This window comes from Staurois parvus, unplaced genomic scaffold (assembly GCF_062004578.1).
Source record: "Staurois parvus isolate SC_StPar_1 unplaced genomic scaffold, SC_StPar_1.0 ptg000961l, whole genome shotgun sequence".
In the NCBI taxonomy this organism is placed as follows: Eukaryota; Metazoa; Chordata; class Amphibia; order Anura; family Ranidae; genus Staurois; species Staurois parvus.
In genome coordinates, this window is record NW_028318757.1 from 381,015 (window position 1) to 407,405 (window position 26,391).

The 26,391-nt window shown below is 42.4% G+C and overlaps 3 protein-coding genes across 3 annotated transcripts in view; 2 read left to right on the plus strand and 1 right to left on the minus strand.

Annotated features, from left to right (window-relative positions):
• The first annotated feature begins 312 nt into the window (after positions 1 to 312).
• On the plus strand, positions 313 to 3,606 carry LOC149441654 (uncharacterized). The gene has a single exon (XM_089657073.1). It carries the CDS (start codon positions 1,567 to 1,569, stop codon positions 2,617 to 2,619), a length of 1,053 nt encoding a protein of 350 aa, XP_089513199.1. The 5' UTR covers positions 313 to 1,566; the 3' UTR covers positions 2,620 to 3,606.
• The window catches only part of LOC149441655 (uncharacterized), a 76,054-nt gene continuing 52,471 nt past the window's right edge, over positions 2,809 to 26,391 (minus strand). The window contains exon 2 of the mRNA XM_089657072.1: positions 2,809 to 5,631. Within this exon, the coding sequence (XP_089513198.1) occupies positions 4,044 to 5,468 (1,425 nt within the window). The 5' untranslated portion in view covers positions 5,469 to 5,631 and the 3' untranslated portion in view covers positions 2,809 to 4,043. The remainder of the gene's footprint in view (positions 5,632 to 26,391) is intronic.
• On the plus strand, positions 11,020 to 12,267 carry LOC149441656 (uncharacterized; the record flags this gene model as incomplete). The annotated part of the gene is made up of 1 exon (XM_089657074.1): positions 11,020 to 12,267. A coding segment is annotated over one exon (663 nt), but the record flags the coding sequence as incomplete, so codon positions are not given.

Here is a 26,391-nt window from a genome sequence, read left to right on the forward strand (position 1 = left end):
GCAGCCATATCCAAAACATCCCATGAGCAAGAAGATAATACCGAAAAGGAAACATGGCTTCAAGGTACAGCTGTTTGGGCTCACCAAAAAAGTGGACATCTTGGAGAAAAGGCCACTTACAGGTGGGCACAAGTGAGAGGCATACCTCTGACGTTAGACATTATTATGCAAACAATAGCACAATGTCCAGTATGTCAACATACCCAAAAGAGGGAAGTTCCACATACTGTGATGGGACATATAGGGAGAGGACAGTTACCTGGACAGATTTGGCAGCTGGATTTCATTGGGCCTCTCCCAGAAAGCCGAAGATGTAAGTATGTATGCACAGCAGTAGACACATTTTCAGGGTTAATGATTGGTTTCCCTTGTCAGTCTGCCACTCAATGGAGTACATTGAGAACTTTGGAAATTATCACACAGTATTATGGTACTCCCCTACAGATTCAGACTGACAATGGATCTCATTTCACAGGACAACAGGTAAAGGAATATGCGAAGGAGCATAATATTGAATGGATATATCATATACCCTATTACCCCCAAGCTGCAGGGCTTGTGGAAAGAATGAACGGATTACTAAAATCCACTATGAAGAAGTTGACAGGAGCAGAATCTTATGGACAATGGAGGGATAATTTAACTGAAGCCTTACAGATAATAAATAATAGGCCGATTACTGATTCCATGACACCTCTGATGCGGATGTTAACCCCTAATTTGAGTTTGGGGCAGCAAAAGTTGAAACTATAATATATTGGAAAATGAATAAAGAAGCTCAGACACCATACAGAGGAACACCCGCATCAGCTGGTCTGGATCTTTATTCGGTAGACACGATTGTTATAGGACCAGGAAAGGTAAGTACCATCCCTACTGGAATAGGTTGTAAGATACCTGACAATCATTTTGGACAGATATCAATTAGGTCTAGATTTGCACTTAGAGGAGCCGTAGTCATCGGAGGAGTGATTGACTTGGATTATCAGGGGGAAATAAAGGTAATTATGATCAATCTAGGAGGAGAATCCTTGATTATCGATAAGGGAGAAAGGATGGCACAGTTGCTGTTAATACCCATATACCTGGCCCAACTGGAGGAAGGGCAGGCTCCAACCGAATTGACAGTGCGGGGGGATACATGATTTGGATCCACCGACACAGTCAATGTAGGAGCCAAAATATGGGTACAGGACGAGAAAGGTCCGCCTGCCCCTGCAGAAGTAATAGCAGTTGGCAAGGACCGAACCCTGTTAATCATGAGACAGGGAATAGAAAAATGGGAATATGTTCCTCAGGAAAAATGTTATTTGAGAGAATAGAGCTGAAATTTGTTTCTGATTACAGATCAAACTAAAACATGTTATCGCCCTTGGAATCCTTGGTATCGGGTGGTCGGCCACCTTATCCGTTGAAGCCTGGACACCAGGAACTAAAGTGACTGACACTCATCAAAGTAGGGTGGGGTGGAGATGGAAAAACTCAACCAAAAACCGGCAGCAGGATTCTTTTTCTTGTCCTGCTAATCAAGCTTGCAATATTTTGAATATTACTTTCGATGGAAGCATGTGGGCTGGGGCTCCTGATCCGTCCAGAAGCAGATACCGTCCAACGTATGCATTGCATAAAGACAATGGAAAAGTGAATATAATGGCTCGAGTAAATGTTAGTTGTTGCCAACGTTCTTCTCTTTTTCTTTTCTACAATAAGACTGTTCAAGACATTTTGTATAAGAACTGTACTAAGCACGGAACTAACTTTCTTTTCTATCTAAATGAAACTGAGGTGGTGACGTGTGCCAATAGCACAGTCATACAAAACAGAACTTGGTGGGCACAACATCTGGTTTTTGTTAACATTAATACGTCTCGTGTTGATTCGGGTCATATCAAAAGACTCCCATCTACTTGTGAAAAAGTGGGGCAACATGCCCAAAAGACTATAATACATGCTCAAATTGTTTTTCCACGGACTATGAACTGTCCAAAGCCTGCACGTACTAAACGGGCGTGGTATGATACCATGCTTGGAGGTTATGGGACATTAACAGGGACTTTGAATGGTTTTGATATAGAAGCATTAACCAATAGTTTACATAATGCTGGTAGCAAATTAAATGATGCTTTAACATTACAAGCTAGCTGGATGCCCACTATATGGCAGCCAGCTAAAATAAGTGCTGGTGTAGATACTATAATGGCCGATTTACAAGCTGCTTCCAACATATTCAATTATGGTTTTGATCGACATGTTGCTGATTTTGTAAATTGGACGGTATGTTCACTGCAAACTATTTACCAACAACAACAGAAAGGAGTTCTTCAGCCCATGCTGATGGCCGGAAATGAACAAATATGGAGGACCGTGTTTAATCAATCGATTGATCCAAAGTTTTGGGTGTATTTGGAATCTCAGAAGATGCTTTGCAATGACACATTCTGTTCTGGAACAATCTATATGTATAATGTGACCAAATCTAGTGTAATGTGCAAATTTGTGGTAATGCCTTTGATTCTAGGAGTTCCCGGAGATTTACATTATTGGGCTCCAGAATTTTATGGCACATATGTGGATGGTGAAAATAGAACGCATGATCTTTGTCTTGGAAATTCGCTTTAACGAATTTCTCCTTACCTTGAGTACTCGCAGTTGGATGCGCAGAAATCCCCCATAAAGCTGTGTGAATCTCGCTTACCACGACTGCAGTTAAACTACACGATTCCTGCCCATCCAACTACTTTAGCTTCTGTTGAAATGTGGGTGTTTGGAGCTCCCTATACCTGGAAATGATCACACGACACCTTCAGGTTGATGGTTGAATTCACATAAGGGCCGTTTTCATTCTCCCCTCTGGTTTTATTACAAATACACACACGCCCCCCCCACATGAATAAGGTCAAACCCCTCCCACAGAACAATGCAATGGGGAGTGCCTATACACAGGATGTACATTCCGATTGGAGCATAGCCTTTTCTATTATCTGTCACTGGTCTTCCCCCATGAGCCTTCTGTGGTCAGCAGACTTCCTCCCCTTCCCATGAGCCCTCTGTGGAGAGCATATCTCCTCCCCTTCCCATGAGCTCTCTATGGAGAGCATATCTCCTCCCCTTCCCATGAGCCCTCTGTGGAGTGCATATTTTCCAGCTCCTAGCAGTATGTCCATTCTCCGTACAAGCATTCCCTAGAAATATCAGTCTGTACCTGGATGGGCCCGATACGATCTTTATTAAAACACATCCATCCGGATACAGTTCAGATTGGTAATGGGTTGTAAGATATGCATAAGCCTACACGTGGAGTTCACACCGCTTGGCGCCTTGCGTTATGAAGCCCATGTGATACTATGCTGCTGATATGTGGATACAGGCCCGCGGTCTACTGACAGCGGCATTCGCATCGAATGCCGTGGTGGTATACACGCCGGTCTATAAGCGCAGATCTGCCATCTCATCCATTACTGAGCTGAGTACTGTAATACATACATTGTACATGTGCATGGCCCAATTGCAGCCTTCAGAGCTTTAATTAAGCCACACGAGAGACATATGAATAACAAGAATATATGACACATTTAAAGTTCGACCAACAATACAAAATTTCCATGACATTCCCTCCTGTTTTATCATATTCTCCTCCTGTCCCTTCTTGCTCTTCTTCAGCTTGATGGGTGTAGTCTCAAAACCTCAAAGAGTTCCTGTAGTTGTCCCTGAGAATAAAGCTCCATGGGGTACCTGAAACAACAAGACCCGACGCAGACTCGACGCAAACAGGCTTGATTGAAGCAATGATCCTCAAGAGCGTTGGAACCTTCACTACAGGAAGGCTCTTGTAGAAACCACAAACAGACTTGTGGTATGAATAAGGCTTGTGATCCCACGGTGGTCTGGGGAGATCCAGCAGCAGATTCTCAAATTGCCCCTGCAGACGGGGCCACACAAGGCTGGTCTCGACCCAGACAGTTTTCCAAATCGCAGACACAAACCATGATGAGGCTTGAAGCTTGCTTGGAGGTCTTGGAGAATGTGGTCTTCAGGGAGATAAATTAGAGGGAAGCCAGGACGTAATCTGCAGAGAAGGTGGTTGGTTGGTGAGGTCTTCCTCCGATCAGTGGTTGGAGTGGGATCCCAGGAGCGGGCATGGAGATGTGGTCGTCTGCCCGAGCTTGGCTTACACGGTCGATGAGGCAACAGGAACATCTCACCGCGGCATATAAAAGGCAGATGAAAAAGAGAAGCATCAGGATATACACTCCCACTTCCTTCAACCAAGATCCGATGGAGAACAGGAAATCTCCCAATCCTCCCAAACCCTTGAATGGATTCCAACCCTCACTAGCTATAGCTCTAGCTTTTCCCTGTAGTTCACTAACTTTGTCCATATGGGCCTGGACCTTGTCATCGGTGTCTTCTATCCAAGTACAACAATCCTCTCCGATGAACTCACAGAACCCCCCTTTGGCGGCTAAAAGGTAATCAAGGGCCATCTTCTCCTGAAGCACTAAAATTCCCATCTGCCGTTGTTCTTGGGCAATTTCTCTGACAGCCTCTACGGTCTCGTTAAACATACTATCCACGATGACAGAAACATTGTTCAGGCGCTTCATAAGTTCTATTCCCCAACCTGTCCATGAGGGGAACCAAGCCCATGCCTGGTCGCCCTCAGAGAACAGCTCCCTGCGAACTCTCCCTGCCATCCTTACCTTCTTGTGGACCATCAACTCTTCATGATCCATCACTACATAGGATGCGGGGACTAGCTTTATGAGGGCACACGAACCTTTCGCGTTCTGGGGAAATGTTCTATAGGCTGCCGAACCACACAGAAAATAGTATGGACCTGTCAGAGCAGAGCAGGAGGAGTTCCTCGTTCGGCCTCTGGCACTGAGCAACAGTTGCACAGACTGGGGGATTGCTCCCTCAGTCTGCACATCACATCCGTCCTTCCAACACACGTGGTCTGGTCGGTCAGTGTGGTTACTCAGAAGGGAAGTCTGGTTAGTCAGATTGACAGTTATACCTCCCTCACAGGTGGTAGTCCCAACAAACTTGTTACCTGTGCCAAAGCTGATGTTAAAGCACACCTGAGGGCTGCCTAGCTGTCCAGTTACCCATAATGGACTGACGAGGGTCCTACAGGAGCTAGAGCTAATATTGGTGCTAAAACTGATGTTACCTGCTAAAAATGTGTCATTAAGTTCTACCGACAAATGTCTACGTGGGGGCTGACCAGGGGTCCCTTGCTTTTTCATGCCGACGCGGATGTCATATAGGGCATGAACAGCGGCCATTGCGGACATGTGATGACTGGGTGGGGGCTTAGAGCATACCCAACAGTTGGTTTTGTTGGCGGTTCTGGCTAATCGCAGATGCATTTTAAATAAAAGGTTGGGGTATCTGCCATCTTTTCCTCCATTCGCACACATGTAAGACATACAAACAAAAAGAAAAAGGAAAATGACACCCCTCATTCTCTGGTGTAGCTGAAAAGCTTCTTGCAGTGGTTTGCGTGCACCCAGTTGTCTTGTCCCTCGAGCTTGAGTGAGGTAGGTGTCGTCAGCTGGACTTGGTATGGTCCGGTGAACCGTGGCTCGAGTCCGGTTCTTTGATGTTTCTTTAGGACGACCCAATCACCTGGCTCAATAGAAAGAACACCTGTTATTGTATTTGGATCGGGGAGCGATTCGCGAACCCGATGGTGTACCTTCTGCAGCTCCCGTTGCAGAGATTGCACATAACCTGTAAGCTGTGAATGCAAAGACGACAACTGTTGAGGAAAGTACAACCCTGTTTTGGGAGGTCCCCCAAACAACACCTCGTAGGGTGACAGCCCATGTGGTTGCCGAGGGGCATTCCGGATGGAATAGAGGGCAATGGGGAGACACTCAGGCCAAGGTTTTTGGATATCGACCATGATGTTGGCGATCCTGTTTTTAAGGATTCCGTTAAGACGTTCAACCTTACCGCTACTCTCGGGGTGATATGGGGTGTGTCGTCGCTGACTCCAGTTCCACCAAAGAAATGCAGTTGTGTCCTTTGGAAGAGAGGTTAGTAGTGGACAAAGAAGACATGTTAGCAGAAGAGGTGTTAGTATTGTTAGTCGTGTTGCAAAATTTCAGCACTGTCATTGCTGTCCTCCCCCCCCTTCTCATCTTCCGACACAGGAAGAAGAGAAGCTGGGTTAAGAATAGTGCATCGTTTGATAGTGAGGTTAGTAGGGGTTAGGAGGGCTTTCCCCTGAGAGGGGTACCTTGCCTTGGATGTCCTGTTTTTGCAAGACCGTTCTTGCTGCACTGGTGTCGGTGAGGCAAGGGAGGGGATATTTTAATTCCTCTAGAAAAAGATGGATCTGGGCCGACACCGATTTGTCAACTTCCTATGAGAATTCATAGGAGTTACTTACCATGTGGTCACAGGGGCGGAGGACTCATCAGGAATGAACTGCCACCGACCTTTAGGTAATTGGGGACAGCTCCTCCTCATGTGCCCCGTTTGGTGGCACTGGAAGCACCTGGGTGGGGGCCTATCCTTCCTGTGACCCAGATCCCTTGGTTTTTCGTGTGGGGTCTGGGACATAAGAACTTTGGCCTTGTCCTGTTTTCTTCTATCCATTTCCCTCTCTATTGCCGCAAGAGTGGAAAGGATAGCAGGGATAGACATCTCATTATATTCGGGTCGGGCCAGAACCAGCCTTTCCCGAATTTTAGTATCGATGCCTTCCAAAAATTTGGCCCGCAACAGAATGTGCGTTGCGGTCACCTTTACCCCTTCAGTTGGAGCATCAGGTCCAACTTCCAGATCCGCATCCAGTGCCGTCTGCTTGAGACGGCGCCAGAAGCAGGCGCTTTCCTCATTAGGACCCTGGGTGAGCTTCATCATGTCCGTAGTAGAGGTAGCACCATACATTTCTGGAAGCTTTGCCTTTAGCTGTGTACAGAACTCTTTGCCCCCTGAAGTCATCTCCTCATGCGTGGTTATAGAGCACCCTGCAATCACTGTACTGGCCACTTCCATGCCCACCTTCGCCCGCAGGATCTGTGCACAATCTGACCCACTCATACCATAGCTGAACTGGTTTTGTCCAAACATTCGAGCAAATCCTCTTGGATTGACTCGATAGTCCGGGAGCTCAGCCAGAATAGTGCGGATCTCTGCCGGGGTGAAGGGGACATGCCAAACTACCCGTTCCCCTAAAGTCCGTTCCCCCTGTGCATTGGGAGGACCTTCAAATTGCTGCACCCTGACTGGATAGGCCTCGGTCCGGGAAGAGTGCAAGGGCTGGCCCAGCTTCATCGGTGGGCTTAGATTAACCACCTCGCTTACTGCACCTTCAGGTTTGAGGTCCCTCAGATCAGGGTATAGCTGGGGGGCAGGGGTCTGATCAGTGGTTCGTAGCGCTTTGATGCAATCCGCCCTATTTCTTAACCGGGTGTCTATTCCCCTTGATTCACAGATAGTCTGCAAATCGGTTGTTGAGAAGGCTTCATAGTTGGAAACAGAAGGAGCTGGGGTGAAGCAGGGAGAAGGGAGAGGTAGAGGTAGAGGCTGAGGCATAGATACAGAAGACACGAAAGGTACGTCAAGAGTGACGTCACTAGCAGAAGAGACAGGTGCAGTTATACTTATCTCAGCCACTGTTGGTTGTTCGGGAACCCCAGCAGACCCTGACCCTGCCTGCCTTAGTAGAGTCAGCCCTGAAAGAGCTTCCTCCACCTCTGACACTGGATCCTCCTGTTTTATTCCCTCTGGAGGCCAGGTATACATCACCTGGTTCTTCCGGACAGACACCAGTTTATGTATGCCCTGCTTCCCTAATTGGATTGACCTGTGAAGCCATAGCTGTGCGATCTCTAGTTCTGACGCCTGCATCCGTGGTTCAAATTCAGAGATTAATTTTTCCCACCTCCATGCGTCAAATGTACCTTCCCGGGGAATTTCCTATCTGGTACCCTTCGACCATTTATTCCACCTTTTGAGGGGTTCTGTAGACTTCCCCCCCCCAAACTCACCTCCATCAGTTGTGCAGCTGTCCTTACCCTGAAGAGGGCTGGTTCCCCCTCTCTATTCATGGACTGACTACTGCCCATCGTGACTAGTCACTGGTATATATCCCGCGTCCGGGTACCTGTTTACCCCCTGGAGCACTCGGTGGGATCCTACCGAGAGGCCTGATTCCACCACTTTCCCAGCACAGCGTAATTTATGTGATACTTATCGATCACCCGAAGTGCATCAAGTGGCGGTCAGACTGAGAGCACACCTCCCACTCCCACAGCGCAATTTATGTGATCCTGACCACCCGAAGTGTTTGTGGTAACCAGGCTAAGCGTTACACTTCCCTGGACCGCCCACTCGCACAGCGTAATTTATGTGGTTCTCATCACCCACTGTGTTTGGCAGGCCACACCGCACAATGATGAAAGTGGCTTTTCTCTCCCTGCACACAGTAGCTAACACAAGTCAAAACAAAAAGAGGGGTTCTTGGATGTTACTTAGGGGTCACTGGTTGGCCGGAAACCTGCTAACTGACCTTTAGGAAATTTGTGTAAAGAAAAAACTTTCCTAATACACACAGAAAAACCCCTTTTCAACCTGAAAAACCGTTAAAAAGGACAAAGTGGATCCTTATGAAAAACACGGGACATTTCACAGTAAAACAATTACACAGAGGTAAACCGAAAAACTGCGCCAAAAGTAACCTTGTTGCTGACGCAAAAATCACTCATACCAGCACCGCTAAACGATCTGCCCTACACACGCAATCTTCGCTGCAACCACCTAAAACCGTTTACACAAAAAGTCTGCTGGATGCGAAACACGCAACGCAGCAGCTTTAAAACAAACCCGCTTTACAATAAGGAACTACTTTTAACAAGAAAAACACAAGAAAAACATAATCACTATACAAGAAATCTATGTGCAAAAACCCAGACTTCACCGCGCTCACTAAATGTGGAACACGTGAGGGAAAAACTCGCTTAACACACTTTAAATTGGCTGGCAATACGCAAATTTAAAGCTAAAAGCAAACAACTTAAACTGTAAAAATTTGGATTAAAACACAAAATGGGTCAAATGCATATAGGAAACTTCATGCACATTGCATAGAGATTACTGCACATGTGGTACTCAACAAAATGGCCACCAAACAAAAGGAGCACATGTGGTTAGTCAAGAAAATGACCCCCCCACGGAGGAGCACATGGTAGACACTAGAATGGCCCCCTACAGAGGAGCACATGGTAGACACTAGAATGGCCCCCCACAGGGAAGCACATGGTAGAAACTAGCCTCAAAATTGCCTCTAACCTCTTACATAAAACAGACGTTTGGACAGAACATACACTGGACAATTGCACAACAATATGAAGTACACATACAACACAATTTGGCACAATCACAGAACAGACATAAAACACCAACGTATCACACTAACATGCACATGTAACAGAAAGGACCCCCTGCTGCATGCTTGCTGGGAGCAGTAGTACCACAAAACATTGCACAGACTACATACACACAAAAGGTCTTACAACAGTTAACGATTAATCTAAGCCTTTCAGCACTGTAATAATTACCTCACGTGGAGGGGGGTAAAGCAATCACCACAGTACCTACAACCCACAAATACTTACCTAACACTATGCAACAACTTTTACCCGCTAAAACATATACCCGTTTAATTTTTGGTTGGAAGATTTTTAAACTTGACCAAATCCAGCCAACCAAACCCACCCCTCTGCTGCTCTCAGCAGAGAAAACCCTCGTCTTTCACCCACAGATCAAGATTTTAGGACAAAAAGGTCCTTGCTAAGCGGTAATTCTTGTTAGCTAACAGAGAGCGAAATCAGCCACACGAACACGCAAAAAGCGATCCTCTTAATGGCAGAGAGACCTGAAATGTGCCGGCATACTTTTTGCTAGTTCATGATGGCTCATTCCCCCTCGTACTCGGTTAGCTATGCAAGAATACGCGTTAGTATCCACCAGGCTCGCCAAACTGTCTTGGAAATTCGCTTTAACGAATTTCCCCTTACCGTGAGTACTCGCAGTTGGATGCGCAGAAATCCCCCATAAAGCTGTGTGAATCTCGCTTACCACGACTGCAGTTAAACTACACGATTCCTACCCATCCAACTACTTTAGCTTCTGTTGAAATGTGGGTGTTTGGAGCTCCCTATACCTGGAAATGATCACACGACACCTTCAGGTTGATGGTTGAATTCACATAAGGGCCGTTTTCATTCTCCCCTCTGGTTTTATTACAAATACACACACGCCCCCCCCCACATGAATAAGGTCAAACCCCTCCCACAGAACAATGCAATGGGGAGTGCCTATACACAGGATGTACATTCCGATTGGAGCATAGCCTTTTCTATTATCTGTCACTGGTCTTCCCCCATGAGCCTTCTGTGGTCAGCAGACTTCCTCCCCTTCCCATGAGCCCTCTGTGGAGAGCATATCTCCTCCCCTTCCCATGAGCTCTCTATGGAGAGCATATCTCCTCCCCTTCCCATGAGCCCTCTGTGGAGTGCATATTTTCCAGCTCCTAGCAGTATGTCCATTCTCCGTACATGCATTCCCTAGAAATATCAGTCTGTACCTGGATGGGCCCGATACGATCTTTATTAAAACACATCCATCCGGATACAGTTCAGATTGGTAATGGGTTTTAAGATATGCATAAGCCTACACGTGGAGTTCACACCGCTTGGCGCCTTGCGTTATGAAGCCCATGTGGTACTATGCTGCTGATATGTGGATACAGGCCCGCGGTCTACTGACAGCGGCATTCGCATCGAATGCCGTGGTGGTATACACGCCGGTCTATAAGCGCAGATCTGCCATCTCATCCATTACCGAGCTGAGTACTGTAATACATACATTGTACATGCGCATGGCCCAATTGCAGCCTTCAGAGCTTTAATTAAGCCACACGAGAGACATATGAATAACAAGAATATATGACACATTTAAAGTTCGACCAACAATACAAAATTTCCATGACATCTTTCCTTCTGTGATAATACTTTAGAGGGAAAGATATGCAAGTTGCAGTCTGCTGTATACGAACCTTGTTTATTGCAAAATACTGTAAATATTTGTAAATGGACAATTTTACCTTTGACATATAAATATATGATTGAAATTGCACCCCAAACTGTCTGTATGATCACAAACGTGCCCGCCGTACCAAATATGCAAGTCCTCTTTTCAGGGTGTGTAAGTAATATGACAACAGTATATTGGGAAAATGAAACCTTTATTCTAAAAGCGGACACTGAAGTGGATGTACAGACATATTGGAGACAAATTAGTTTAGAAGTGCCTAATTGGGATTTTAGCCTATCGAAGTTGGAAAAGATTATTAACCAATCATCTGAAGTTAGGAAACATATTAAATTGCTAAACAAATCAATTGCATTGCATGTGATAGGGACTACTATTGTTAAAGATAAGCTTGTCAAGGTGGGCTCTAGCATAGCTGATGCAACTTCACACCATTGGTGGGATTTATTTACTGGTTATTCTCCTTCTGCAACACGAGTCTTGAATTTTCTGATACACCCTGTATTGGTTATTTCTATTGTGGTAATTCTATTATCACTTTGGAATTGTTTCATGGCTTATAAATTGTTTTGTAAAAAACCAAGAGTATTGATGGTGACATATGGAACCTAAGTGTTCAATTAAGGACCGATTGTGATACGAGTGTGACAGGTTTGTATAAGAGTGAATGTATAGATTATAATTGAACACTTGGTTTCCTTATTACCGGAATAACAGGTTATTACAGTTCTTGGTTTTGCACTGTTACAGGTATAACAGGTTATTACAGTTCAGATTCGTTTGTGCAGAAGGGAATGAAACTTGTTTTATCTGGAATTAAGATAAAATTTTTATGAGATGGGGCACACCGTGAGAACAAACAACTGAGCATGAACCCATGCCGTGTTCACACGCTGGAACTTATCTACTGCGCAGATACACACGTGAAATAACAATTTTGTCTTATAAGAAGGGGGGATTTCTGAGGAGAAAACGGGACTTAATCTTGGTGCGACAGACGTGTCTTGCGGTGTTTTCTCCCGGTTTCCTCCTCGCTGATTGCTGGAAGTCCCCCAATCAAGGCGAAGGGTGATGCTACAATATCCGGTGATGTATTGATGCTTACTCTTTATGATTTATTCTATATATGATTAGCTATAACCTGTAATAGGAAATATTAAATATCAATAAATATACTTTTTTTATTTTACCTAAAAAGACTTAGTCTTTGCCTATCTAGTATGATAGTGAGTGAGTTGCAGACTTAATTTTGAGCAGGTAAAACACAGAGGGGCATGTCAGTGGTTCAGTTTGGGAACACACCAGTAGGAAGAGACCCCCAGAGGTCTGGGCAGGGGGAGACTGAGGCAGTTGAGGCCTGGTCTGCTCCCCAGGCCAAAAAGCAGGTTACGTCAGTCGTGGGTGCAGCTGGCTACGGTAAGACGCCTGGATGCGACGATCATGACTCAGCTGGACCTGTGACTGACCTAGCAGACAGGAAACTGGAGGAACTGGTGTCCTGGATGCTAGCAGGTAACGAGGACTGTCCATCTTGGATGAAGGTACCTGTGGACACCACTGGGAGGCGAGGTCCAGAATTCACCTTTCCGGTTCCGGTGCACACAGGTGCTACTACCTCGAGGCCAGATGTAGTCCTAAGCCTGAGGAAGAAGATAGGAGAGGAAAATCTCCTTCTCTACCTCGACAAGAAGCTACATATTAATATGTTAGCAAATGACACCCCTGAGCCGAAATGTTTTGTGAACAGGTGGGCACCCAGGCAGTTGCCACAGGATTCGGAGAGCCACAGCCGACTGGTGCCCACCCGTGACCACTCACTTGGTCGGCCCAGCAGTGTTGCTGGGGAGAATGGCTTCCTTTTCAGACGGAATTCGGTTCTCCCGCAGTGCAGCGGTACCAGGACGACCCAAGAGGAACCTCTGGACAGAGGTCGGTTGCGTCAGGAGGGGACTTGTAGTCCCCTCCCTGGAAACTACCTGAGGGGGAGGTGTAGCAAACTTGCTCATCAGAGATGGACACGGAGTTCCCCTTTATCATTCAAAGTATTCCTCAATCCTTTATTTCCTACCCCCTCCCTTCCTGAGAGGCACAGGGACAGATGTGTAAGTGTTAAAAGTTGCTGGCAGGCTGGAGCAGCAGGGGGCCCAGCACTACAAAGCCCCCCCATAATAGAGACAGCAGACTCTTTGTCCCAAGGCCTGTGTAAAATCACACCTCCTAATCAAGATAAGATAGTTTTTTTCGGAGACTTGAAAGAAGTTGGAACCTCATAAACCCTACCAGCCAGGTAACAGAAGTTAAATGAACATTCCTCAGGTCAGCTGTCACCTATGTTTCATATCATGGATTATGAAGCTGTCAGTTTTAATGCAGAGCCCATCCGACGATCCCGCCTAAAACAGGGTATTGGCCAGTATTCAGAGTCACCCCCCCCCACAGGGGGACTTTAAAAGACAGGCTGGCAAGCCTAAAAAGTTAAGCTAAACACATCTCCTAATTTTTAACATCGTAACAGCAGGAGATCAAAGACCCTTCGCTCTGCAACTTGGAACTGCTTACCCTAAGGCTGAACATGGCAAGTAACTTAACCTTTTAACTTCTTCCTGTTATCTCTGTGCTGAGCTGTTTTCTATATATAAATATATATCTTAGTTACATTTCTTTGTAAATATTTTATTGTACCTGTTTGACTCTTTTAGTAATAAATATTTCTTTCTGAAAGTGTTAAACTGTTTCTAAAGCTCTTAACCATTAGCCGCCCGGCCTATAGCCGTTTGGCGGCATCAAAAGCGCTTTAGCTTTCCGGGTGCACGCCATTTGGTGTGTTCCCGCACATGCACAGTTCGCGCGGTTGCAGAGCCGCGCAGCGGCGCGATCTGTCACCGGCCGTGTACCTCGGACACGGCCGATGACAGATCTGAGTACCGGCTCCCGTTGCCGGTACCATGTGACCTGCTGTGACCAATCACAGCAGGTCACATGACAGTTGTATACAATGGATGGCTTCATTCATGCCATCCATTGTATACTAGTGCCTAGCTGTGAATGGTCACAGCAGGTCACATGCACATGTCATGTGATTAGCTGTGGCCAAATCACAGCTAAGCACAAAAAAAAAAAAAAACCCTGAAAGAATCGATTTCATTCAGGTAAATGCTTGCTTATAGCAAAGTAATTCTTTGCTATAAGCAAATTGTGTAAAAAAAAAAAAAAAATACTGATCACTTCCCCAAAGTAGTACAATGTTACTATGGTAACATTGTACTACTTTGGTCATAGTAAAATATGACAAAAAAATCTTAAAAAAACAAAAAAAATGTAATAAAAAATTAAAAATAATAATAATTAAAAAAAAAAAATATATATATATATTTTTTTTTTCATACTGTCACCAGTCAGTGTCCCTGTTCACCGCCATGCCAGTTATATGATGACGCTGTACTGCACTGGTGACAGTATGTAAAAAAAAATAGTGAAAATAATTTTTTTAATTTTTTCATTTTCCGAAAAAATTATGACAAAAAAAATAAAACTTCAAAAAACTCGCCATTCCTTTTATGAAGCACGTCCGACTCTCTACCCTGCAAAAAGGGGTCATTTGGGGGATATCTGTACTATTCTGACATTCTTGGACCTCAAGAAATTAGATTGGCTGTCAGTACTTCAAGATTGATCAATTTTCAGATCTATACCATAGTTTGTGAACTCTATAACTTTCCTACAAACTAAATAATACATCCTAATTTGGGTTATTTTCACCAAAGACATGTAGCAGAATACATCTTGGCCTAAATTTATGAAGAACAATTATTTATTTGTAAACTTTTATAACAGAAACAAAGAAAAACGTGTTTTTTTTTTCAAAATGTTTGGTCTTTTTTTGTTAATTTAGCAAAAAATAAAAACCCCAGCGGTGATTAAATACCACCAAAAGAAAGCTCTAGTTGTGTGAAGAAAATGATAACATTTTAGTTTGGGTACAATGTTGTATGACCGCGCAATTGTCATTCAAAGTGTGAGAGCGCTGAAACGTGAAAAATGGCCTGGGCAGGAAGGTGTAAAATTGCCCGGTATTGAAATGGTTAATTGCAATTTACGAATCCCTGCCTTCTGAAGAGATGCTACTGTGTTTGTTTAATCCTCTGCCCAATCGGCCTGCAGTGACCGTATTGGACAGGCGACTTTTCAACCATTACAGTGTATATTTGATAAAGAGAGTTTCCCCTTTCTCTGTACAAAAAGGGGTGGTGGCAGTGAAGGGTTAGTTGCGTAATTAACCCGACCCAGTAACAAGCGCATTCAGGCTGCCGGTGCATCGATTGCGTTCCATTAGCTGGACAATTGTTGTGCAGGGTGCAGCTGAGTGTGGCATTGTTACGCACGTCACCTAGCGGTTTTAGATCGGCCTGTCCTTTGGTCACGAGTTTGGTGAGAAGGTCTGGGGTTTGACGCCGCGGGTGTGACTTATTGTTGGTCGTGGTCGTGCGATTGTCGCATGTTGAGGGTGGCGATCGGGCGACCGTGACACTGACCTCCAAGATAGATTTGCTATCCAGGGATATAGGTCTTAGCCAACATAATATGGAGGAGAAGTACCGTTCCAGGCTGACTGAGGCAGAATCCCACATATCCCAGGACACGGTCCAGATGGATTCTGGGCTCTTCAAAGGCAGGTAAAGGCACTCCAGGACAAATCTATCGATATGGAAAATAGACTACGCTGGAACAACCTGTGGATGATAGGCCTTCCGGAGAAGTCTGAAGGCGCGAAACCCACAGAATTTGCAGAGCACATTCTACCCGAATTGCTGGGCCTCCAGCATCTCTCATCCACATTTGCTGTGGAGCAGGCCCATCGGGTCCCTCCTACCTCACCACCACCTGGGACTCCCTTGAGGTCTTTTCTAATCAAGCTCCTAAACTACTCAGACCGGACCGTGATGCACTGCTGTCAGCCACAGGGAATTCACCTAAGCTTCTATTTGAAAATGCCAAGATTTCTCTATATCCTGATTACTCCTCTGAAGTGCAACAATGCCGGCGTTTATTCACTGAGATTTGCAAACGTCTCAGAGAACGCGGCCTGAAATACTCCAGATACTAGATGGTGGTACCGCCCAATATTTTGATACTCCTGCTGTGATGGACACTTGGCTAGAAAATCACTAGGGTGTGGAATTCCAAGAGCCCTGTAAGTACTCTGTTCTCTCTTCCCCTTTATTCCCCTTGTCTTCTCTTTACTCCTTTGCCCTGGCTGGACCTCTTTTCTGTGCCCCTTGTCTTTCATCCGACATTGATACATGATTGGAGTTGTTCCTGAACTCCTCCTCTACTTCTTGAATAGTCTTCCTGCAAAGGACGGAGATTCCTAAGTCCTTCTGTCATCCTGCCAACTCGCTATGATGGTGTTGGAGTGGAAGACTCTTGCATACACGAGTACTATCAGCTTCCCCAAGGCGGATTGTCAGATGGACGTGTGGAGTCTGTTTCTTAGTTCTGGATACAGACCCTGCAATGTTTTTTTTTTTTTTTTTCTTTTTTGTGATGCAGGGGTAGGTTTTTGTTTTTGTTTTATTTTAGGACCAGGGGGATTTCTTTGTATCAGTTATGTTTTTCTGTGGTTATATTCCCCTCATGCAAAGGCCTAGTCTGATTTTGCTGCTTATAAGGACCCTTCTACTTCATCTCCTGATATTCGGGTGGCTACGGCCACCGTGACCATGGCATCTACAAGTAAAGATTGCTTTTCTATCCTCTCCTGGAATGTCAGGGGCCTAAATTCCAAGTATAAATGCTCACTTTTATTCCAATACCTTAGATTGCACAACCAACATATAGTCCTACTGCAAGAGACCCATCTTATGGGCAGCAAAATCCTGGCTCTAAAAATACCGTGGATGCAGAAGGCATTCCACGCCACCTACTCTACACACTCTCGCGGGGTGTCCATCTTGATTTTCAAATCAGTTCTGTGTGTTGTTGAAGAGGTTGCCATCAACCCCAATGGGAGATATGTCATGCTGGTGGTGTTACTATGGAACCAGAAATACATTATCATTAATACCTACCTGCCACCACTCAGCCCTATGGCCTGCCTATATTTGTTGGAGAAGCTGGCCCTGCATTGCCCCACCAAAATATTAATCATGAGAGACAATCTGTCACAGCCTGGTGCCCACAATTGAGATGGCACCGCCATTGAGGAGAGAAGGGGAGAAGAGATGGCATGGGTGAGAACATCACTGGACTCTGGGACAGGTAAGTGTGTTTATTAAAAGTCAGCAGCTACAAAAACTGTAGCTGCTGACTTTTAATAAACATGAAAACTGCTGGAACTCAGCTTTCAATTTTCAATTCAATTTAAAATTCTACACAGGGACTACTTCACTCCACCTCGGCTGCACAGAATGAACTATTCCCTCCCTCCAGCATGTTTGCATTGTTCACATCAGGATGGGTGAATGCTTTCATATATTCTGGTCTTGTCCTGCTATTGTGTGGTATTGGCAGGAAGTGTTATAAATAATTGGAGATGTAATGCAAATCACAGTCCCCCTTGACCTGAAGTATTTCTGTTGGGGCTGGTGGAATCCTTAGCTCCCGCTGCGGCCAAACGTACCCTTCTAAATACTTTGTTATTTTACGCTCACAAAACAATTACTTTGTGCTGGAAGCCCTCTCCTCCTGCCATAACTTTCTGGAAACGTTCAATAAACTCTCATTTGCCCCTATATCAAACTGCTTATGCTAATAGAGGATGCCCTCGTAAATTTTACAAAATTTGGTCTTGCTGGTTAGATAATACCTCCACCACCACCATGGCAGATGATAGCAGGACTTGACTTGACCATAATAGAGGATGACTTGGCTAATAGAGGATGCCCCCGTAAATTTTACAAAATTTGGTCCTGTTGGTTAGATAATGCCTACACTGCCACCATAGCAGGATGAGAGATGGACTTGACTTGTATGTAGTCATTTACTGTGTTTTCCCTCACTTGTAAAGGTTCCCTTCCGATTTCGCTCTTTTTTTTTATGGTCTCTTTATCTAACTGTATTCGGTTAAGCCTTGCATGCCCTGCCCCTGCAAGGGCACCTTTTTGTTTAAAGTTTTATTATGTCGTTTGTGTTTGTGTTTACTATTGAAATCAATAAAACAGATTTTCAAACAAAAAAAGAAATGGATGCGAAAGCGAATTTACTAATGAACACCAAAAAAGCTGACATCCTAGAACCACATCTAAATGAAAAATAGCTGTGAAATATGATCACATAGAATTTTTATTTCCCAGTTATAGAAAAGTGTAAAGAATATATACATTCCAAATAAGATAAAACAGTGTGTAAAAAAATAAGTTATTGAGGAAAATCCTCGCACACAGTTCCAACGGCTATGTGGTGATATCAATGCGCATGCCCAAACCACAAAATTGTGAAATTGCACTGGCGCTTTTCTATTAGACTGTGTCTTATAGTAAATATCTGTGTTCTATACTTTTGGAAAAGGCGTTCGCTACCATCAGTTGACTTTCAGAAACTGCACTGTTTATCCAGGCAGTTATTTATGTTTTCTAATTTTTTTATTTCTTAATTCTATTGATTATATTTCAGTTTCTTATCCTGTATAATGACTGCCTTCTACGGTTTTACATTACATTTATTCCTATTTATGTATATTTATCTCTAAATGTTGTGATATTGATATATCATATTTCTAATCTATATATTTTATTTATATATAAATCTATTGTGCATTTAATATGTCCTAGTATACATCCACAATTTGTAACTGTAGAACTGCTTCCACACAGATAAACCTCCACATCGATAATCTCATAATTTGTCATTTCCATTTTTAATTATTTGTAAACTGCGTTTCTGTGTTTCTTATACACTCATTTTCTTTTCTACGCATTTAATGAATGCTAGTACATTTCTTCTAAGCATATATTCTCTCCAGTATATATACTTCTGTATGTACTGTCATTTGCATTGATCATGCCCAGGGACTTAGCCATATCTGGCATTTTTCTTGTTATAATGAACATGCCCAGTGACTTGACCATTTCTGAGTTTTTGTTTGTGTAACTGAGCATGCTCATGGACTTTGCATTTTGAAATACTTTACCTAAATGGTGGTCAAACAGCACTTGTTTCTCAACATCTAAAAATAATTTTAAGTCAAACTCCCTCTTTACGAAGCACACACAAATCCAGCACTGTAGGAAAATTAAAACTTAAAATTAAAAGGAATACAAATGTTATGCTGTGTTACTAAATGAGACATGTGTTGGGTATATGTATCCCAATACAAAATGTTCACAATATTATCCCCCAAAATGTGTTAACCCCCAGTCAATATTTGTTTGGTTCACTTTGGAATAGTGGTGTCATCCTCCTGTGTTTTTTTTTTTTTTGTTTTACAATTTTTTGCAGTAAAATTTTGGTACACATATCCCTTTTTTGTGGATAATATTACAATATTGATATTACAATCCTTTGCATTGGGATACATATAACCAGCACACATCTGAATTAGCAACATAGCACAACATTTGTCTCACATTTGAGATATATTGCTTTGTTACACTGAGCATGCCCAGGGACTTAGGGTTGGTTCACACATAGGGCACTATTTCTCCCATCCATACCAACGATGGGGCACTATTTCTCCCATCCATACCAACGATGGGGCACTCTCTCTCCCGTCGATCCTAACGATGGGGCACTATTTCTCCCGTTGATCCTAACGATGGGGCACTATTTCTCCTATTAGTATCAACGGGAGAAATAGTGCCCCATCATTAGTATCAACGGGAGAAATAGTGCCCCATCATTAGTATCAACGGGAAAAATAGTGCCCCATCGTTAGTATCAATGATGGGGCACTATTTCTCCCATTGATACCAATGATGGGGTACTTTTTCTCCCATTGATACTAACAATGAGGCACTATTCCTACCCCTAATACCAATTATGGGGCATTGTTTACTCCTACTGACGCCAGGACATTTTCTTCTCCCACTGGTCAGTCTAGCCCCCCTAAAGTTTGAAGGACAGTAAACCGGCCCTTTGTTTAGAAAGTTTGGAGACCCCTGGGTTAGGGTAGCCAACTAAAGCTAGGTTAATAAAAACTCGGCCTAATCCATAATGTTTCTGTGGTATGCATTATTCGTTTTTTATGTTTTCTATGTATTTTTTCCATCTATTCTTACTGGTATTTACAAAGTTACCATCCTCAAGTCTGATAAAAAACAATTGAGAACCACCTGCGCTACCCTGAATAAACTATTATTCTAGGAATAGGTTGCCGCTGACACTTGGCTATACACCTGGATAGATTGGGATCAAAATTATAACAAAATTGGCGCTGTACTCACACACTTATATAAATAATTAAATCAAAATGAGGGTTCAATTACACTCCTAGTGAATCCTCCTGTGTGTAATTATCACAAAGTCAATTCTTCATATTATTATACAAGCTTATACAGTAATGTTTCATAAACCATATGAAATAAAATATAAATGTGCAAAACACATAAAAACACAATACATTGCACTGTAAACAAGGTGAAATCACAAACATGTACTAAACCACACGTGATAAAACACTTGGCATAAATAAAGTTTTATGTGTTTTGCACATTTACATTGCACCGAGGCCAGATTATTGGCTGACAGTCCTTGGTGGCCCATGTGTGTGTGCTTGCTGTGCATTTTGGCCCTCAAAATTGGGTTTTTGTCGGTATGGCTTCAATTTTGTTTTTCCAATCTGACCATGCATTTGTTTGTGAGCATCTTCTAACCTTTACTGTTACTAACAAATGTCAAGTGTTCTACTTCTACAACTTCTAACTTTGATATAATTTTCTTAATCATGTAGACAGAAATGCAGCCTCCTGCTTACCATAATCAGAAATGTATGTGTGTGGGGGCGGGGGGGCATTAGCGCCCTGTTGGTGTGTTGCCCTGTTTTGAATCTTGCACCTAACAACAAATTGGTTGGGTAGGGTGGTGAGATTTGTTATACCTTGTAAAATGTGTTGCCTGGTTAATATTAAATCTGATATAAATGGTAGTGCAGCGCTTAAAATGGTAGACAACAAACTAGTAGCATGAAAGACGCACGCACTCGATAGGTGCGATATGCCTGAAGGAATTAAAACTGTAAAAATAACCATGTAAAACTTGTACTGATAGAACCAACTAAAAATGTTAATACAAAACGTATAACCAAAAAAACGCATCCCATAAAGGTATGAGGTAGATGCGTTGATATCATGAACAAACCACACACTATATTCATAAGTGCACAGTAATCACATATATAGTAAAAATAGTCCAAATCTGGATGTAAATGATGATGCAAAACGCATAAGCCTGGAATGCATCCAAGTTATGAGATGACGTGAAGTAGAAATCTTAAGGTGATATGATTGGATCCCAGTGTGCAGACAGTCCACGGGTGCATGTGCCAATAATGTGTAAAATGCGCACTCACCAGATGCGCTATAGAAACGCGTGTTGAAAATATTCAGAATGTCACTTTTGCAGTCTGTTTACCCCTGCACCTGGCAATCCACAAATCTACTTTTACAGAACAGAAAGACAAGCCACAACCCACGCCATCCGCCCTTCTCTGACATCACTTCCGGGTCCTGCTAGAGGCTGGGGAATAGCCGGTTTCCTGTGGAGCATTTTAATCCCTTAGCGGTTCCCGGCGAATTTCCTATTACCTGGAAGAGGTTGAATTATTCCGTATGGACTTGTCTAAACACCCTGCCATCTAAAGAAGGTCACCCACCCCCAGGCTGCATTTTGGATCGCCCGTGTGAAGGGACCCACGACTGATTCACCACATTAGATACAACGCGCTTTTCTATAGCGCATCTGCTAAGTGCGCATTTTATACATTATTGGCACATGCACCCGTGGACTGTCTGCTATTTGTAATGCTTTTGTCTACATTATGTGAAACTTTCTCAGATGTACCAGATTGCAAAAAACATGCATTTTTATTAGTTCAGGTACTTATATAGCGCTGTCATTTTACACAGCACTTTACAGTCACATCGGGCCCTGCCTACAAGCAGTGTACAATGTAAAGTCCCTCACATTCATATAATAGGGACAATTTAGACAGGAGCCAAAACAAATACCAGCATGTGAGGAAACCCACACAGGCAGAACATGCAATCTCCTCGCCTTTTAGTGCCATGGTTGGGATTTGAACCAGCAACGCTAGTGTTGCTAGGCAAGAATTAATTATTTATTATACAGATGTTCATGGTTTTTTTAAAAAAACGCATGTGTATTTATTTCACATGCGTTTTTTTAACATGCGTTTATGTTTATAAAAAAGTCTTATTATTGTTTAATTATACTAGGGGAAATTATGCAGGACAAATTATTCATTATATATATGTCTAGGGCTTTTGATTAAAATAATGCATGTATATTTATACCACATGCGTTTATTTCACATACGTTTATGTTTTTAAAAAATTTCTTATTATAATTTTTATTTTTTCCTGATTATTATATCATGTAGGATATGTAAATATGTGTGAGAAAGTTTATGTTTTTTATGCCTTTTGACCATGAGTTTTTTACACATATATTAATAAATTTTTCGCATATATAATATTTTTTATTTAATCACTTCCAATTTTAATCCTTCTATGTATGTTAGGTGCCATAGACAGAATAACCGTTGACATTTTATACATTTAATATATGCAATTTATTTCTGTATATATTGGTCTACACACACACTACTTACTGTGCATTCTCTTTATTCCCCTCTCTTTCTGCACAGTAGGAATGGGATATACACCCTTGCCGAGGTATTATCTCTTGTTTATTATGCTAATGTAACGGTTTTGGCACCTTGTGTATCCCTTTTGTCACCTACATACAAGATCGGGGACCTGTCACCTCCCCTGACATTCTTTGTCTGATTGTAGGAAAAAACCCATGGTAAAATGGTGCCGCACATGTGCAGTAGATTTTTGCAGACATTCCGACTCCGGCAAGATGGCGCTGCACTAGTGTGCATGTGCCAGACACTATATATATATAGACAGTGATCTGGTCATGGTGATCCTCAGCTCTACCTCTGAAGAAGTGCGTGCGCACGAAACGCATCAGGTGGAGCCCAGGACGCCATTGACACTACGCCGCCGGTGCCACGTGGAGGCCCGGTGGCCATCTTTAATCTTAAAGGGTCAGTCATTTGATTAAACCTGGCACCATTGTGAGTTTTTCCTGAACACTCCTGTTTTTCTTGAATAAAATCATTTTCATCAACCTACTACACTATGGGTTCTTTCCTGTGTCTTCTGCGATGAGCCTTTTCAGCTTCTGCGGACCCAGATTGATCCCTGCACCAGCCTTTGAGAGGAGAAATTTTCCACTTCACACACTTCTGTAAGGATTTCTGTGACCTGCTGGACCTCCATTTCGCCACACGAGGGCGCTTCATCTCTACTATCTTCAGCTCCTGCCCATTACCAGACCAGAAAAGAGAGGGGATTCTTCATGATATCATATACACATGCGTATTATTAATACGTTTCTGGTTAGTGCGCATTTCTAACTTTTGCACTGGGAATCAGCGAGCACCATTACTGGACTGTGATTTATTTATTTATTGATTTATTTATTGATTTATTCATTTGCTTTGGTTTCATTTATTATTTATATCTGCCTGCAATATAGTAACATCACACAGCGCTGCATTTTCTTTATATATATTTTGTAAACCTGACTATTCCAATTCCACATTTACTAATAGACATTTTCCTTCCTGAAGACGTTTTTCTGTTCACCACATCAAGGTCTTAATTGTTTCAATTAGGTGAAGTTTGGTATCTAACTTCTATTGCTTCACCTTATTTTTAGTAAATCAGCCCCTTTGCATCTAATGTCAACCATTTTTGTTGCTAATATTTTACATCCTCCTCAGTTGCTGTATATTGCAGTTCTTTAAGAGGAGAATGTTCTAGTAGCATAGGTGGGTCTAAAATGGCCATAGACATTTGTGAGTTTTGTAAAAGTTGTTGCTGTAAGGTGCACTCTTAACAGTGCAGTCAGCAAGTGCATTGCCTTTGACTACAAAATCAAAAAAAAGATGTGTGTGCCTTATATTTGATTACCACTACGGACCTGGGTTTATGAATGGCGTCTAAAAAATTATTTATTAGGTTGGCATGTGATATTCCTTTTCCATCTGCAGTAGTGAATCCCTGTCTCTGCCATAAGTCATAAACAACCCCGAAAGCATACCTAGAATCTGTTTTAAACATTTACATCCTGATTCTCAATGTTTACAAGCACTGGTTAAGGTTATCAACTCTGCTGCTTGTGCTTAGTTATGAGGGAGGGGTAGTGCCTCATGAACAATATCAGGTAACTGAACCACTGCATGCCCTGGTAAAAAGGTATCATCTGAAAGTCTTGGAACAAGAAGCATTTACAAATATATCCAGAGTCTCCGGAATGGGGGTTTGTTGCATGTATATTCTGGGAGTAGTGTCCTAATGTATTACCTGGACACACTCATGTTCCTCAGGTTGATTATCAATTTCACCCTTTATCCTGTAGTGCCTTTTGAAGTTATTGATCAAAACATAACTTTATTTCAGCAGCAGACCAGCCTAGCCACCTGTTAAGAGTTAAATTTTCTTGATTGAGATTCAAAGGACCCTCTAGTGAAGACATGTAAATAATGGGTGAAGGGAACTTTTCCCAGAGACAATAGACTGTTTGACTATCCACAGGTAGTTTAAGACCGACAATTTTAAGGTTTAAATTGGAGACTATGAGACTAGCTAAAATGTGATATGTCAACAAATACTGTTTGTATATTGGGGTTGAGTTGAATACATCTACAAGAGTTAAACAGACAGTCAAATGAGACCTTGGACCTTCAAACATTGAGTCACAACAAGTGAACAATATATGAGACTAGATTAAAGTCTGAGAAGAATAAACAAACCTTGGAGAGAATGATGAACTAACAGTCTTTTCAAACAGTCTTTTCAAATGACCAGGACAACTGATTGTTTACTATCTGGTTTGTTACAATGGACGCAAATAACCGTTTCCTGTGTCAGTCTTAAGACTAAAAGTTAAAGTTTAGAACTTATATTTTACCCCAGAAACATTAACAGGAAAATACATTATTCCTACTCTTTCTGAAACAAAAATACATTCAGCAATAAGGATTGTATATCACTAACTTGAGTATTGAAATGATGAAAAGAAAGATATATGGTGAATTAGCATCAGTTGTATGTTGTATCAGAAAACTAATGCTTTCAAACAAGTTTGTATCTCAGGGAAATGAATAACTGAATATACATATATTTTCTATAGTCTCATCCAGAACATTATAGGTATAATCAAATATATATTTGGATGAGACGTATATTTAATACCTGAAATCACCTTGAATTCCACCCGAGGTGTGAGTCATCATAAATACTCAAATTGTTCTATGAGCTCTGACTGCCACCTAGTGGACAGGTGAGAGATAGCTTAGGTACATACATTTCTCGACCGGCCAATCAAAAAGCCTGGTGGGAGGGTCTCTTAGAACAATAGTTTAGATGGTATAAAAAGCCATGCACCTCATTTAAAAGAAAACCTAAAAAAAAAGAACCTGGAAGAAAAAGCTCACTGAAAAAAAGAACCTGACTGAAAACTGACTGAGGAGGCTGAAATCTATCTCTGCTGGATATCCACTCTTTCATCCTTTCAAACTTTTAAAAACTTTCTCCTAAACTTCTAAACCTCTGAATCTCTACTATACTACATATCTCACTTGTCCCTGTGGCCATCATTCTGAAGGCGTTCCATTGCCAGCTGAATCCACTGGGAGGTGTCATAGTCCAGATCTGGGTGTGGTGAGACTGTCCATTTAATTTTGTATTGTATATTTCCTCTGTTGTTTAGAGTGATAAGAATTACCTTAGAGTGATAACAACTGCATTGGGTGTTCACATATATATAGAGAGATCCTGTATTACTGTTAGATATTGTTGGTGTCATATTACAAATTTTTCATATTTCATAAATTATTAAATATTAAATTAGAGTATAATTTATCAGGGAATATCTTCTCCCATTCCTATGGCCACGGGATGTGAGAAAATAACCTCTGAGATACTCTAAATTATTAGTTATTACTAAATTTAATTTATAATAATCATTGTCATCTAGAAAAATTGTTATATTATTTTTCATTATTTAGAAACATTATATCGTGTATAATATTGGTATAATATATCTTTGATCGTGTGTACCAGTATTCAT